General features: G+C 46.8%; 1 protein-coding gene across 1 annotated transcript in view; it reads left to right on the forward strand.

The window, feature by feature from the left end:
- vps13c (vacuolar protein sorting 13 homolog C) overlaps nt 1–17,500 on the forward strand; it is a 90,805-nt gene that overhangs the window by 306 nt on the left and 72,999 nt on the right. The window contains exons 2-15 of the mRNA XM_053334342.1: nt 1,271–1,413; nt 1,765–1,960; nt 2,324–2,438; nt 2,524–2,660; nt 3,849–3,978; nt 9,080–9,197; nt 10,022–10,154; nt 10,771–10,843; nt 11,107–11,201; nt 11,283–11,436; nt 13,894–13,967; nt 14,710–14,769; nt 16,988–17,138; nt 17,242–17,358. Of these exons, the coding sequence (XP_053190317.1) occupies nt 1,271–1,413; nt 1,765–1,960; nt 2,324–2,438; nt 2,524–2,660; nt 3,849–3,978; nt 9,080–9,197; nt 10,022–10,154; nt 10,771–10,843; nt 11,107–11,201; nt 11,283–11,436; nt 13,894–13,967; nt 14,710–14,769; nt 16,988–17,138; nt 17,242–17,358 (1,696 nt within the window). The remainder of the gene's footprint in view (nt 1–1,270; nt 1,414–1,764; nt 1,961–2,323; nt 2,439–2,523; nt 2,661–3,848; nt 3,979–9,079; nt 9,198–10,021; nt 10,155–10,770; nt 10,844–11,106; nt 11,202–11,282; nt 11,437–13,893; nt 13,968–14,709; nt 14,770–16,987; nt 17,139–17,241; nt 17,359–17,500) is intronic.

Below are 17,500 nucleotides of genomic sequence, written 5' to 3' on the forward strand. Positions count from 1 at the left end.
GGGTCATATCCCCCTCTCTCTCTCCCATCAGGGTTAGGGTCACATCCCCCTCTCTCTCTCCCATCAGGGTTAGGGTCATATCCCCCTCTCTCTCTCCCATCAGGGTTAGGGTCACATCCCCCTCTCTCTCTCCCATCAGGGTTAGGGTCATATCCCCCTCTCTCTCTCCCATCAGGGTTAGGGTCACATCCCCCTCTCTCTCTCCCATCAGGGTTAGGGTCACATCCCCCTCTCTCTCTCCCATCAGGGTTAGGGTCACATCCCCCTCTCTCTCTCCCATCAGGGTTAGGGTCATATCCCCCTCTCTCTCTCCCATCAGGGTTAGGGTCATATCCCCCTCTCTCTCTCCCATCAGGGTTAGGGTCACATCCCCCTCTCTCTCTCCCATCAGAGTTAGGGTCACATCCCCCTCTCTCTCTCCCATCAGGGTTAGGGTCACATCCCCCCCTCTCTCTCCCATCAGGGTTAGGGTCACATCCCCCTCTCTCTCCCATCAGGGTTAGGGTCATATCCCCCTCTCTCTCTCCCATCAGGGTTAGGGTCACATCCCCCTCTCTCTCCCATCAGGGTTAGGGTCATATCCCCCCCCCCTCTCTCCCATCAGGGTTAGGGTCACATCCCCCTCTCTCTCCCATCAGGGTTAGGGTCACATCCCCCTCTGTCTCCCATCATTCCCGTCAACTGTCAAATAAAGGAAGTCTTTAAAAAATGATATATCAGATTTATAATATCCATCTCTGAAGGTCCAGAACTCAGAGGATGTAAGTTTAAATGCTCAGCAGGTGGGTTAGGGTCACACCCCCCCCCCCCCTCTCCCACCCCCCCCCCCCCCGCAGGAGGGTTAGGGTCATACCCCCCCCCCTCTCCCACCCCCCCCCCCTGCAGGAGGGTTAGGGTCACACCCCCCCCCCTCTCCCACCCCCCCCCCCCCCCGCAGGTGGGTTAGGGTTAGGCAGAACTCAAACTGCCCAACAGAAGAACGTTTAGAAACAGCTGTGTAGTGATGTCATATGACGTTTGGTCACATGATGTTTGGTCACATGATGTTTGGTCACATGGCGTTTGGTCACATGATGTTTGGTCACATGACGTTTGGTCACATGATGTTTGGTCACATGATGTTTGGTCACATGATGTTTGGTCACATGATGTTTGGTCACATGACGTTTGGTCACATGATGTTTGGTCACATGACGTTTGGTCACATGACGTTTGGTCACATGACGTTTGGTCACATGACGTTTGGTCACATGACGGGTTTGTGTTTCAGTACGTCGCCGTGGTCGTCACCTTCCAGCTGTTCAGGACCTCGATCACAGTCCGAGAGCAGCCGGACGTTCCCGAGATCCTCAAGATCCAGATGATCGACCTCAGCACCAAAATCTCCCAGAGACCCGGAGCTCAGGCCATCAGGTGAGCGTCCCGTCCCCCGAGGCTCGCGGGTTCGGTCCCCGCCGTCCCCCGAGGCTCGTGGGTTCGGTCCCCGAGGCTCGCGGGTTCGGTCCCCGAGGCTCGCGGGTTCGGTCCCCGCCGTCCCCCGAGGCTGGCGGGTTCGGTCCCCGAGGCTCGCGGGTTCGGTCCCCGAGGCTGGCGGGTTCGGTCCCCGCCGTCCCCCGAGGCTGGCGGGTTCGGTCCCCGAGGCTCGCGGGTTCGGTCCCCGAGGCTCGCGGGTTCGGTCCCCGCTAACATGAAGGGGGGGGTTTGATGAAGGGGGGGGTTTGATGAAGGGGGGGGTGTGATGTAACAGTCTGTGCGGTCCTGCAGGGTGGAGGCGGCGCTGGAGCACTGGTTCGTGACGGGGTTGCAGCAGCAGGGGGGGGTGGTGCCCTCGCTCATCGCCTCCGTGGGAGACTCCGCCTCCTCGCTGCTCAGCGTGGTGTTCGAGTTAAACCCCCAAGAGACCGCCGCAGACCAGCTGCTGAGGGTCAGCTCCCAGCCCGTCGAGATCGTCTACGACGCGGTAAACATCTGTTCAGTCCAGACCCCCCAACCCTGACCCAGTCCAGACCCCCTAACCCTGACCCAGTCCAGACCCCCTAACCCTGACCCAGTCCAGACCCCCTAACCCTGACCCAGTCCAGACCCCCCAACCCTGACCCAGTCCAGACCCCCAAACCCTGACCCAGTCCAGACCCCCTAACCCTGACCCAGTCCAGACCCCCCAACCCTGACCCAGTCCAGACCCCCAAACATCTGTTCAGTCCAGACCCCCACAGTCCAGACCCCCACAGTCCAGACCCCCTCAGACCAGACCCCCACAGACCAGACCCCCACAGTCCGGATCCTGGTGGTGCAGTAATCCAGATGTGTTCTTGTGCTCCAGGTGACGGTGAACAGCGTGATGGACTTCTTTAGGACCGGTAAGGGTGTAGACCTGGAGGTTCTAACGTCGGCCACGCTGTCCAAGCTGGAGGAGATCAAAGAGAAGACCGCCACAGGTGAGTCTGAACCGCCCTGGATCCAGAACTCTGTTAGAACCTCGCTACCCCAACAGTAGGTCTCTGATGGTTCTGCTCTCTGTAGGACTGTCTCACGTCATCGAGACCAGGAAGGTTCTGGACTTAAGGATCCACCTGAAGCCGTCCTACCTGCTGCTGCCGAAGTCCGGTTTCTATAGCGACACGTCGGACCTCGTCATCGTGGACTTCGGCAGCTTACAGGTGAGTAGCCCCGCCCCCATGAGAACGTTAACTAGAACGTTAACTAGAACGTTAATGAGAACGTGTTAATGAGAACGTATTAACTAGAACGTTAATTAGAACGTGTTAATGAGAACGTGTTAATGAGAACGTGTTAATGAGAACGTGTTAATGAGAACGTGTTAATGAGAACGTGTTAACTAGAACCTGTTCATTAGAACGTGTTAATTAGAACGTGTTAATGAGAACGTGTTAATGAGAACGTGTTAATTAGAACGTGTTAATGAGAACGTGTTAATTAGAACATGTTAATGAGAACGTGTTAATTAGAACGTTAACTAGAACGTATTAACTAGAACGTTAACTAGAACGTTAACTAGAACGTGTTAACTAGAACGTGTTAATGAGAACGTGTTAATGAGAACGTGTTAACTAGAACGTGTTAATGAGAACGTGTTAATGAGAACGTTAACTAGAACGTGTTAACTAGAACGTGTTCATTAGAACCTGTTAATGAGAACGTGTTAATGAGAACGTGTTAATGAGAACGTGTTAACTAGAACGTGTTAATTAGAACGTGTTAATTAGAACGTGTTAATGAGAACGTGTTAATGAGAACCTGTTAATGAGAACGTGTTAATGAGAACGTGTTAACTAGAACCTGTTCATTAGAACGTGTTAATTAGAACGTGTTAATGAGAACGTGTTAATGAGAACGTGTTAATTAGAACGTGTTAATGAGAACGTGTTAATTAGAACATGTTAATGAGAACGTGTTAATGAGAACCTGTTAATGAGAACGTGTTAATGAGAACGTGTTAACTAGAACCTGTTCATTAGAACGTGTTAATTAGAACGTGTTAATGAGAACGTGTTAATGAGAACCTGTTAATGAGAACGTGTTAATTAGAACGTGTTAATGAGAACGTGTTAATGAGAACGTTAATGAGAACGTGTTAGTTAGAACATGTTGATTAGAACGTGTTAACTAGAACGTCTTAATGAGAACGTGTTAACTAGAACGTTAACTAGAACGTATTAACTAGAACGTTAACTAGAACGTTAACTAGAACGTGTTAACTAGAACGTGTTAATGAGAACATGTTAATGAGAACGTGTTAACTAGAACGTGTTAATGAGAACATGTTAATGAGAACGTGTTAACTAGAACGTGTTAACTAGAACGTTAACTAGAACGTGTGGTTCCAGCTGAACAGCGTGGAACAGAGCAGTGTCGGTTCCGCGGCCTCGTTCTCGTCTCTGGAGGAGATCATGGACCGAGCGTACGAACGTTACACCGTCGAGCTCCGAAGAGTCCAGCTGCTCTACAGCAAGTCAGGTAATACACACAACTACACAACTACACAACTACACAACTACTACACAACTACTACACAACTACACACTACTACACAACTACACAACTACACACTACTACACACTACTACACACTACTACACAACTACTACACACTACTACACACTACTACACACTACTACACACTACTACACACTGCTACACACTACTACACACTGCTCTACAGCAAGTCAGGTACTACACACTACTACACAACTACACAACTACTACACACTACTACACAACTACACAACTACACAACTACACACTGCTCTACAGCAAGTCAGGTACTACACAACTACACAACTACACAACTACACAACTACACACTACTACACACTACTACACACTGCTACACAACTACACAACTACTACACAACTACACAACTACACAACTACACAACTACACAACTACTACACACTACTACACACTGCTCTACAGCAAGTCAGGTAATACACACTAATGCACCCGCACACTACTACACAACTACACAACTACTACACACTACTACACACTACTCTACAGCAAGTCAGGTAATACACACTACTACACAACTACACACTACTACACACTACTACACACTGCTACACACTGCTCTACAGCAAGTCAGGTAATACACACTAGTGCACCCGCACACTACTACACACTACTACACACTACTACACACTACTACACAACTACACAACTACTACACACTACTACACAACTACTACACACTACTACACAACTACACAACTACACAACTACACACTGCTCTACAGCAAGTCAGGTAATACACACTACTACACAACTACACAACTACTACACACTGCTCTACAGCAAGTCAGGTAATACACACTACTACACAACTACACAACTACACAACTACTACACACTACTACACACTGCTCTACAGCAAGTCAGGTAATACACACTACTACACAACTACACAACTACACACTACTACACACTGCTCTACAGCAAGTCAGGTAATACACACAACTACACAACTACACAACTACTACACACTACTACACACTGCTCTACAGCAAGTCAGGTAATACACACTACTACACAACTACACACTACTACACACTGCTACACAACTACACAACTACTACACAACTACACAACTACACAACTACACAACTACACAACTACACACTACTACACAACTACACACAACTACACAACTACACAACTACACAACTACACACTGCTCTACAGCAAGTCAGGTAATACACACTACTACACAACTACACAACTACACAACTACACACTGCTACACAACTACACAACTACTACACAACTACACAACTACACAACTACTACACAACTACACAACTACACACTACTACACAACTACTACACAACTACTACACACTACTACACAACTACTACACACTGCTCTACAGCAAGTCAGGTAACACACACTACTACACAACTACACAACTACACAACTACTACACACTACTACACACTGCTCTACAGCAAGTCAGGTAATACACACTACTACACAACTACACAACTACTACACACTACTACACACTGCTCTACAGCAAGTCAGGTAATACACACAACTACACAACTACACAACTACTACACACTACTACACACTGCTCTACAGCAAGTCAGGTAATACACACTACTACACAACTACACACTACTACACACTGCTACACAACTACACAACTACACAACTACACAACTACACAACTACACACTACTACACAACTACACACAACTACACAACTACACAACTACACAACTACACACTGCTCTACAGCAAGTCAGGTAATACACACTACTACACAACTACACAACTACACAACTACACACTGCTACACAACTACACAACTACTACACAACTACACAACTACACAACTACTACACAACTACACAACTACACACTACTACACAACTACTACACAACTACTACACACTACTACACAACTACTACACACTGCTCTACAGCAAGTCAGGTAACACACACTACTACACAACTACACACTACTACACAACTACACAACTACACACTACTACACACTGCTCTACAGCAAGTCAGGTAATACACACAACTACACACTACTACACACTACTACACACTACTACACACTGCTACACAACTACTACACACTGCTCTACAGCAAGTCAGGTACTACACACTACTACACAACTACACACTACTACACACTACTACACAACTACACAACTACTACACAACTACACACTGCTCTACAGCAAGTCAGGTAATACACACTACTACACAACTACACAACTACTACACACTACTACACACTGCTCTACAGCAAGTCAGGTAATACACACTACTACACAACTACACAACTACACAACTACACAACTACACTACTACACACTACTACACACTACTACACAACTACACAACTACACAACTACTACACAACTACTACACACTACTACACACTACTACACAACTACACAACTACACACTGCTCTACAGCAAGTCAGGTAATACACACTACTACACAACTACACAACTACACTACTACACACTACTACACACTACTACACACTACTACACACTACTACACAACTACACAACTACACAACTACTACACAACTACTACACACTACTACACACTACTACACAACTACACACTACTACACACTACTACACACTGCTACACACTGCTACACACTACTACACAACTACACACTACTACACACTACTACACACTACTACACACTACTACACACTGCTCTACAGCAAGTCAGGTAATACACACTACTACACAACTACACAACTACTACACAACTACACACTGCTACACTACTACTACACACTACTCTACAGCAAGTCAGGTAATACACACTACTACACAACTACTACACAACTACACACTACTACACAACTACACAACTACACAACTACACAACTACTACACACTACTACACAACTACACAACTACACAACTACTACACAACTACACAACTACACACAACTACACACTGCTCTACAGCAAGTCAGGTAATACACACTACTACACAACTACACAACTACTACACACTACTACACAACTACTACACACTACTACACACTACTACACAACTACACAACTACACACTACTACACAACTACACACTGCTACACACTGCTCTACAGCAAGTCAGGTAATACACACTACTACACAACTACACAACTACTACACACTACTACACAACTACTACACACTACTACACAACTACACACTACTACACAACTACACAACTACTACACACTACTACACAACTACACAACTACTACACAACTACACAACTACACACTACTACACACTACTACACAACTACACAACTACTACACAACTACACACTACTACACACTACTACACACTGCTACACAACTACACACTACTACACAACTACACACTGCTACACACTGCTCTACAGCAAGTCAGGTAATACACACTACTACACAACTACACAACTACTACACACTACTACACAACTACTACACACTACTACACACTACTACACAACTACACAACTACACACTACTACACACTGCTCTACAGCAAGTCAGGTAATACACACTACTACACACTACTACACAACTACACAACTACACAACTACACACTGCTCTACAGCAAGTCAGGTAATACACACTAATGCACAACTACTACACAACTACACACTACTACACACTACTACACACTGCTACACAACTACACAACTACTACACACTACTACACACTGCTACACACTACTACACACTACTCTACAGCAAGTCAGGTAATACACACTAGTGCACAACTACACAACTACTACACAACTACACACTAATGCACAACTACACACTACTACACACTACTACACAACTACTACACACTGCTCTACAGCAAGTCAGGTAATACACACTACTACACACTACTACACACTACTACACACTGCTACACACTACTACACACTGCTCTACAGCAAGTCAGGTAATACACACTACTACACAACTACACAACTACTACACAACTACACACTACTACACAACTACTACACACTGCTCTACAGCAAGTCAGGTAATACACACTACTACACAACTACACACTACTACACAACTACTACACACTGCTCTACAGCAAGTCAGGTAATACACACTAGTGCACAACTACACAACTACTACACAACTACACACTAATGCACAACTACACACTACTACACACTACTACACAACTACTACACACTGCTCTACAGCAAGTCAGGTAATACACACTACTACACAACTACACAACTACACAACTACTACACACTGCTCTACAGCAAGTCAGGTAATACACACTAATGCACAACTACACAACTACACACTACTACACAACTACACACTACTACACACTACTACACACTACTACACACTACTACACAACTACACACTACTACACTACTACACACTGCTCTACAGCAAGTCAGGTAATACACACTACTACACAACTACACAACTACACAACTACTACACACAACTACACACTACTACACACTGCTCTACAGCAAGTCAGGTAATACACACTAATGCTCCCGCACACTACTACACACTACTACACAACTACTACACAACTACACACTACTACACAACTACACACTACTACACAACTACACAACTACACACTGCTCTACAGCAAGTCAGGTAATACACACTACTACACAACTACACAACTACACTACTACACAACTACACTACTACACAACTACACAACTACACTACTACACAACTACACTACTACACAACTACACAACTACACTACTACACAACTACACAACTACACACAACTACACACTGCTCTACAGCAAGTCAGGTAATACACACTAATGCACCCGCACACTACTACACAACTACACAACTACTACACACTACTACACACTACTACACACTACTACACACTGCTACACACTACTACACAACTACACAACTACACACTACTACACAACTACTACACAACTACTACACAACTACACACTACTACACACTACTACACAACTACACACTACTACACACTACTACACAACTACACACTACTACACACTACTACACACTACTACACACTACTACAGTAGTAACGGAGTGATATCTTGCAGGTGAGTCGTGGCGAGCCGCTCGGCTTCAGGCGTCGTCGGTGCAACACATCCTCCAACCGATGGACTTCACCGTCCAGCTCGCTAAGTGTATGGTGGAGAAGGACGCCCGCATGCCCAGGTATGGACCTCACCTGTCCTCTCTACAGGTGACTCACCTGTCCTCTCTACAGGTGACTCACCTGTAGAGAGGACAGGTGACTCACCTGTCCTCTCTACCGGTGACTCACATGTCCTCTCTACCGGTGACTCACATGTCCTCTCTACAGGTGACTCACCTGTCCTCTCTACAGGTGACTCACCTGTCCTCTCTACAGGTGACTCACCTGTGGACACATGTCCTCTCTACAGGTGACTCACCTGTCCTCTCTACAGGTGACTCACCTGTCCTCTCTACAGGTGACTCACCTGTCCTCTCTACAGGTGACTCACCTGTGGACACCTGTCCTCTCTACAGGTGACTCACCTGTCCTCTCTACAGGTGACTCACCTGTCCTCTCTACAGGTGACTCACCTGTCCTCTCTACAGGTGACTCACATGTCCTCTCTACAGGTGACTCACCTGTCCTCTCTACAGGTGACTCACCTGTCCTCTCTACAGGTGACTCACATGTCCTCTCTACAGGTGACTCACCTGTCCTCTCTACAGGTGACTCACATGTCCTCTCTACAGGTGACTCACCTGTCCTCTCTACAGGTGACTCACCTGTCCTCTCTACAGGTGACTCACCTGTGGACACCTGTCCTCTCTACAGGTGACTCACCTGTCCTCTCTACAGGTGACTCACCTGTCCTCTCTACAGGTGACTCACATGTCCTCTCTACAGGTGACTCACCTGTCCTCTCTACAGGTGACTCACCTGTCCTCTGTACAGGTGACTCACCTGTGGACACCTGTCTTCTGTACAGGTGACTCATACCTGAGTATTAAACTGTGTTCTTCAGGTTTAAGGTCTCAGGTGAGCTGCCGCTGCTTCATGTGAAGATCTCAGACCAGAAGATCCAGAACATGGTGGAGCTGGTGGACAGCATCCCGCTGCCGCTCATAGGCTCCGCCCCCTCCACCCCCACCGAGAAGGTGTGCTTACTGAATATCAAATACCTGTCCAGAGTACCTGTACCTGTATACCAAGTACCTGTATACCAAGTACCTGTATACCAAGTACCTGTACCTGTATACCAAGTACCTGTATACCAAGTACCTGTACCTGTACCTGTACCTGTACCTGTACCTGTACCTGTCCAAAGTACCTGTACCTGTACCTGTACCTGTACCTGTATACCAAGTACCTGTACCTGTCCAGTACCTGAGGGGGGTTGAATAGAAGTTTAGAATGATGAGGAAAAGTTTAGGATCGAAACAGGACGAAGTCTGGAGACTCGTAGGAGAGTTTGATAGACAGAAGACAGGAAGTTACATAAATATACATAAATATACATAAATATACATATATACAGAGTAAACAGTATTATAACGCAGGGTCAGGGTCAGGGGTCTGGGTCAGGGGTCTGGGTCAGGGGTCTGGGTCAGGGTCAGGGTCTGGGTCAGGGTCTGGGGTCTGGGTCTGGGTCAGGGTTAGGGTCAGGGGTCAGGGTCAGGGTCTGGGTCAGGGTCTGGGTTAGGGGTCTGGGGTCAGGGTCTGGGTCAGGGTCTGGGTAAACCCTGTCAGCTCATATTCAGTTTCCTGCTGCAGGTTCCATCGTTGGTGGAGATGAGACCCAAAGTCCTCAGCCTCCCCCCCGCTCTGCTGGACGCCATGGAAACAGGTAGAGAGCTGAGCCCAGTATACGTTCCTCTGGTGGTTCCTCTGGTGGTTCCATGGTGGTTCCTCTGGTGGTTCCGTGGTGGTTCCTCTGGTGGTTCCATGGTGGTTCCTCTGGTGGTTCCGTGGTGGTTCCGTGGTGGTTCCGTGGTGGTTCCTCTGGTGGTTCCATGGTGGTTCCTCTGGTGGTTCCGTGGTGGTTCCGTGGTGGTTCCATGGTGGTTCCGTGGAGACTCGATGTTGATGAATCTTGTTAATTTATTTCAGACTCAGACGAAGACGCCAGCGAGAAGTCTGAAGACCCGCAGCGCTCGGCTCCGGAGGAACTCACAGACCTGCACTTCAAGTTTGAAGTCAAAGAGGTTTGAAGCTTTTCGGTTCTGAACATGAATGAAATATAATCCTCAGGAGCTCGGACTCAGCGGAGAACATTCTGTGTTCAGGTTCTGCTGGAGCTGACCCGGCAGGCGGACCAGGAGAAGACGGTTCTGTCCTTCAGCGTCTGTCAGCTCGGAACCGAAGGGAACAAACGGAGCTTCGACCTGAACGTCGCCTCGTACCTGCACACGGTCCGCCTGGACTACTGCGACGTTCCAGGTAATCACACGTTCCACCTGTTCCCCCTGGACTACTGCGACGTTCCAGGTAATCACACGTTCCGCCTGGACTACTGCGACGTTCCAGGTAATCACACGTTCCGCCTGGACTACTGCGACGTTCCAGGTAATCACACGTTCCACCTGTTCCACCTGGACTACTGCGACGTTCCAGGTAATCACACGTTCCACCTGTTCCGCCTGGACTACTGTGACGTTCCAGGTAATCACACGTTCCACCTGTTCCGCCTGGACTACTGCGACGTTCCAGGTAATCACACGTTCCGCCTGGACTACTGCGACGTTCCAGGTAATCACACGTTCCACCTGTTCCGCCTGGACTACTGCGACGTTCCAGGTAATCACACGTTCCACCTGTTCCACCTGGACTACTGCGACGTTCCAGGTAATCACACGTTCCACCTGTTCCACCTGGACTACTGCGACGTTCCAGGTAATCACACGTTCCACACGATCCGCCTGGACTACTGCGACGTTCCAGGTAATCACACGTTCCACCTGTTCCGCCTGGACTACTGCGACGTTCCAGGTAATCACACGTTCCACCTGGACTACTGCGACGTTCCAGGTAATCACACGTTCCGCCTGCGACGTTCCAGGTAATCACACGTTCCGCCTGCGACGTTCCAGGTAATCACACGTTCCACCTGTTCCGCCTGGACTACTGCGACGTTCCAGGTAATCACACGTTCCACCTGGACTACTGCGACGTTCCAGGTAATCACACGTTCCACCTGTTCCGCCTGGACTACTGCGACGTTCCAGGTAATCACACGTTCCACCTGTTCCGCCTGGACTACTGCGACGTTCCAGGTAATCACACGTTCCACCTGGACTACTGCGACGTTCCAGGTAATCACACGTTCCACCTGTTCCGCCTGGACTACTGCGACGTTCCAGGTAATCACACGTTCCACCTGGACTACTGCGACGTTCCAGGTAATCACACGTTCCACCTGGACTACTGCGACGTTCCAGGTAATCACACGTTCCACCTGGACTACTGCGACGTTCCAGGTAATCACACGTTCCACCTGTTCCGCCTGGACTACTGCGACGTTCCAGGTAATCACACGTTCCACCTGTTCCGCCTGGACTACTGCGACGTTCCAGGTAATCACACGTTCCGCCTGGACTACTGCAACGTTCCAGGTAATCACACGTTCCACCTGTTCCGCCTGGACTACTGCAACGTTCCAGGTAATCACACGTTCCGCCTGGACTACTGCGACGTTCCAGGTAATCACACGTTCCGCCTGCGACGTTCCAGTTAATCACACGTTCCGCCTGGACTACTGCGACGTTCCAGGTAATCACACGTTCCGCCTGGACTACTGCGACGTTCCAGGTAATCACACGTTCCGCCTGGACTACTGCGACGTTCCAGGTAATCACACGTTCTACCTGGACTACTGCGACGTTCCAGGTAATCACACGTTCCGCCTGGACTACTGCGACGTTCCAGGTAATCACACGTTCCACCTGTTCCGCCTGGACTACTGCGACGTTCCAGATAACCCTAACCCTTAATAAAATAAAGAACCTTTAGTTTAATAAATAAAGAACCTTTAGTTTAATAAATATAGAACCTTTAATAAATAAAGAACCTTTAATAAATAAAGAAACTTTAATAGATATAGAACCTTTAATAAAGAACCTTTAATAAATAAAGAAACTTTAATAAATAAAGAAACTTTAATAGATATAGAACCTTTAATAGAGAACCTTTAATAAAGAACCTTTAATAAATAAAGAAACATTAATAGATATAGAACCTTTAATAGAGAACCTTTAATAAAGAACCTTTAATAAAGAACTTTTAATAGACGTAGAACCTTTAATAAAGAACCTTTAATAGACGTAGAACCTTTAATAAAGAACTTTTAATAGACGTAGAACCTTTAATAAAGAACCTTTAATAGACGTAGAACCTTTAATAAAGAACCTTTAATAGACGTAGAACCTTTAATAAAGAACCTTTAATAGACATAGAACCTTTAACAAAGAACCTTTACTAAAGAACCTTTAATAAAGAACCTTTAATAGACATAGAACCTTTAATAAAGAACCTTTAATAGACATAGAACCTTTACTAAAGAACCTTTAATAGACGTAGAACCTTTAATAGACATAGAACCTTTACTAAAGAACCTTTAATAGACGTAGAACCTTTAATAAAGAACCTTTAATAGACGTAGAACCTTTAATAGACATAGAACCTTTAATAAAGAACCTTTAATAGACATAGAACCTTTACTAAAGAACCTTTAATAAAGAACCTTTAATAAAGAACCTTTAATAGACATAGAACCTTTTATAAAGAACCTTTAATAGATATAGAACCTTTAATAAAGAACCTTTAATAAAGAACCTTTAATAGACATAGAACCTTTAATAAAGAACCTTAATATTAAGTGGAACCCTGTCTGTGTTTCAGACGGAAAGACCCTCCAGCTGATCAGATCCTCAGACCAGCACAGATCCAGTCTGCTGAAGGTGGACTACATCAAGGTAAGACCAGGACCCACATAGAACCAGGACCCACATAGAACCAGGACCCAGATAGACCAGGACCCACATAGAACCAGGACCCACATAGAACCAGGACCCAGATAGACCAGGACCCAGATAGACCAGGAACCACATAGAACCAGGACCCAGACAGACCAGGACCCACATAGAACCAGGACCCAGATAGAACCAGGACCCACATAGAACCAGGACCCAGATAGGCCAGGACCCACATAGAACCAGGACCCAGATAGAACCAGGACCCAGATAGAACCAGGACCCAGATAGACCAGGACCCACATAGAACCAGGACCCACATAGAACCAGGACCCAGATAGGCCAGGACCCAGATAGACCAGGACCCACATAGAACCAGGACCCAGATAGAACCAGGACCCACATAGAACCAGGACCCAGATAGACCAGGACTCACATAGAACCAGGACCCAGATAGAACCAGGACCCAGATAGAACCAGGACCCAGATAGACCAGGACCCACATAGAACCAGGACCCACATAGAACCAGGACCCAGATAGACCAGGACCCAGATAGACCAGGACCCAGATAGAACCAGGACCCAGATAGAACCAGGACCCAGATAGAACCAGGACCCACATAGGACCAGGACCCAGATAGACCAGGACCCAGATAGAACCAGGACCCAGATAGAACCAGGACCCACATAGAACCAGGACCCACACAGACCAGAGTCCTGATTATAACCTGTTGTGGTCTTGCAGGCGGACCCTGGAGGACCCGGTTTCCAGACGCTGTTCAACAACACGGAGCAAACCCTGAAGGTGGGTCCACGTAGACCTGATAGATCCAGACCAGGTGTTCTCAGATGTTCTCAGATGTTCTCAGATGTTCTCAGGTGTTCTTAGATGTTCTCAGATGTTCTCAGATGTTCTCGGGTGTTCTTAGATGTTCTCAGGTGTTCTCAGGTGTTCTCAGGTGTTCTCAGATATTCTCAGGTGTTCTCAGGTGTTCTCAGGTGTTCTTAGATGTTCTCAGGTGTTCTTAGATGTTCTCAGGTGTTCTCAGATATTCTCAGGTGTTCTCAGGTGTTCTCAGGTGTTCTTAGATGTTCTCAGGTGTTCTTAGATGTTCTCAGATGTTCTCAGATGTTCTCGGGTGTTCTTAGATGTTCTCAGGTGTTCTCAGATGTTCTCAGATGTTCTCAGGTGTTCTCAGATGTTCTCAGGTGTTCTCGGGTGTTCTTAGATGTTCTCAGATGTTCTCAGATATTCTCAGGTGTTCTCAGGTGTTCTCAGGTGTTCTTAGATGTTCTCAGGTGTTCTCAGATGTTCTCAGATGTTCTCAGGTGTTCTCAGATGTTCTCAGGTGTTCTCGGGTGTTCTTAGATGTTCTCAGATGTTCTCAGATATTCTCAGGTGTTCTCAGGTGTTCTCAGGTGTTCTTAGATGTTCTCAGGTGTTCTTAGATGTTCTCAGGTGTTCTCAGATATTCTCAGGTGTTCTCAGGTGTTCTCAGGTGTTCTTAGATGTTCTCAGGTGTTCTCAGATATTCTCAGGTGTTCTCAGGTGTTCTCAGGTGTTCTTAGATGTTCTCAGGTGTTCTTAGATGTTCTCAGGTGTTCTCAGATATTCTCAGGTGTTCTCAGGTGTTCTCAGGTGTTCTTAGATGTTCTCAGGTGTTCTTAGATGTTCTCAGATGTTCTCAGATGTTCTCGGGTGTTCTTAGATGTTCTCAGATGTTCTCAGGTGTTCTCGGGTGTTCTCAGATATTCTCAGGTGTTCTCAGGTGTTCTTAGATGTTCTCAGGTGTTCTTAGATGTTCTCAGATGTTCTCAGATGTTCTCAGATGTTCTCGGGTGTTCTTAGATGTTCTCAGATATTCTCAGGTGTTCTTAGATGTGTCGTTGAAATTCTGTGCTCTTGGTGAAGAATGAAATAGAGACTTCTGCCGGCCGACAAGGTTTTATTTTCTTTGCAAAGAAACATGGGAGCGGTTTCTGAATGAAGAGAGACCCCGAACATTGGGAAACATCAACATTTATACCTGAGAGGAAGGCCCACCTCTGGGGTGTGTTTAGCGTCCTATGTCTGCTGTGGGGTCAGCCTCCTACCTAAGGTGTGGTTCCACACTCTTTTGTCTTTCGCAGGTATCGGCACCGACCCCCTGAGGTGTGAAATTAAGAGGTCTAGACAACATAATATAAAATACACAAGGTTTGAACGGGTGTCTCAGGAAGTAGAGATGCAAAGGAACTGAATTCACAATTGTAAGGTCTAGACAGCTTGGTGAGAAGGTGGGAGGTTGGGTAATTTACAAAGGAGTTGAAATTACTATTACAGATGTTCTCAGGTGTTCTCAGATGTTCTCAGGTGTTCTTAGATGTTCTCAGGTGTTCCTGGATGTTCTCAGGTGTTCTTAGATGTTCTCAGGTGTTCCTGGATGTTCTCAGGTGTTCTTAGATGTTCTCCGGTGTTCTTAGATGTTCTCAGGTGTTCTCAGGTGTTTTCAGGTGTTTTCAGGTGTTCTCAGATGTTCTCAGGTGTTCTTAGATGTTCTCAGATGTTCTCAGGTGTTTTCAGGTGTTCTCAGATGTTCTCAGATGTTCTCAGGTGTTCTTAGATGTTCTCAGATGTTCTCAGGTGTTTTCAGGTGTTCTCAGGTGTTCTCAGATGTTCTCGGGTGTTCTTAGATGTTCTCAGGTGTTCCTGGATGTTCTCAGGTGTTCTTAGATGTTCTCAGGTGTTCCTGGATGTTCTCAGGTGTTCTTAGATGTTCTCCGGTGTTCTTAGATGTTCTCAGGTGTTCTCAGGTGTTTTCAGGTGTTTTCAGGTGTTCTCAGATGTTCTCAGGTGTTCTTAGATGTTCTCAGATGTTCTCAGGTGTTTTCAGGTGTTCTCAGATGTTCTCAGATGTTCTCAGATGTTCTCAGGTGTTCTCAGATGTTCTCAGGTGTTTTCAGGTGTTCTCAGGTGTTCTCAGATGTTCTCAGATGTTCTCAGGTGTTCTCAGGTGTTACAGTTCTTGACTTGCTGGTTCTAGGTGGAGTTCTCCTCTCTCGACTTCCTTCTTCATACTAAAGCTCTTCTGTCGACCATCAACTACCTGAACAGCATCGTTCCGCCGCAGCTCAGCGCCGCTCGAGAACCGGACTCCAAGCGGCAGGTGGAGAAGGCGGGGCAAAGCAGGACAGGTGAGTCCAGAGGAGGCGGGGCAAAGCGGGACAGGTGAGTCCAGCTGTCAATCACAGGTGAGTCAGTGTGACAGGAAGTCTCACCTGTCTGCTTCCTCCTCAGCATCTAAAGACGCTGCGGACGGCGGCGTGTTCAGCTTCAAGCTGTTCGCCGTGTTGGGCTGTTTCCACGTGGAGGTGTGTGACGACCGCCGCAGCATCGCTGACATCAGAGTCACAGGTATGATGTCATTAAACCCTAACCCATCACCTGTATGATGTCATCACCCTAACCAGCCACCTGTATGATGTCATTAAACCCTAACCCGTCACCTGTATGATGTCATCACCCTAACCCGTCACCTGTATGATGTCATTAAACC

The sequence above is a fragment of the Scomber japonicus genome, chromosome 1 (genome assembly GCF_027409825.1).
Source record: "Scomber japonicus isolate fScoJap1 chromosome 1, fScoJap1.pri, whole genome shotgun sequence".
Classification (NCBI taxonomy): Eukaryota; Metazoa; Chordata; class Actinopteri; order Scombriformes; family Scombridae; genus Scomber; species Scomber japonicus.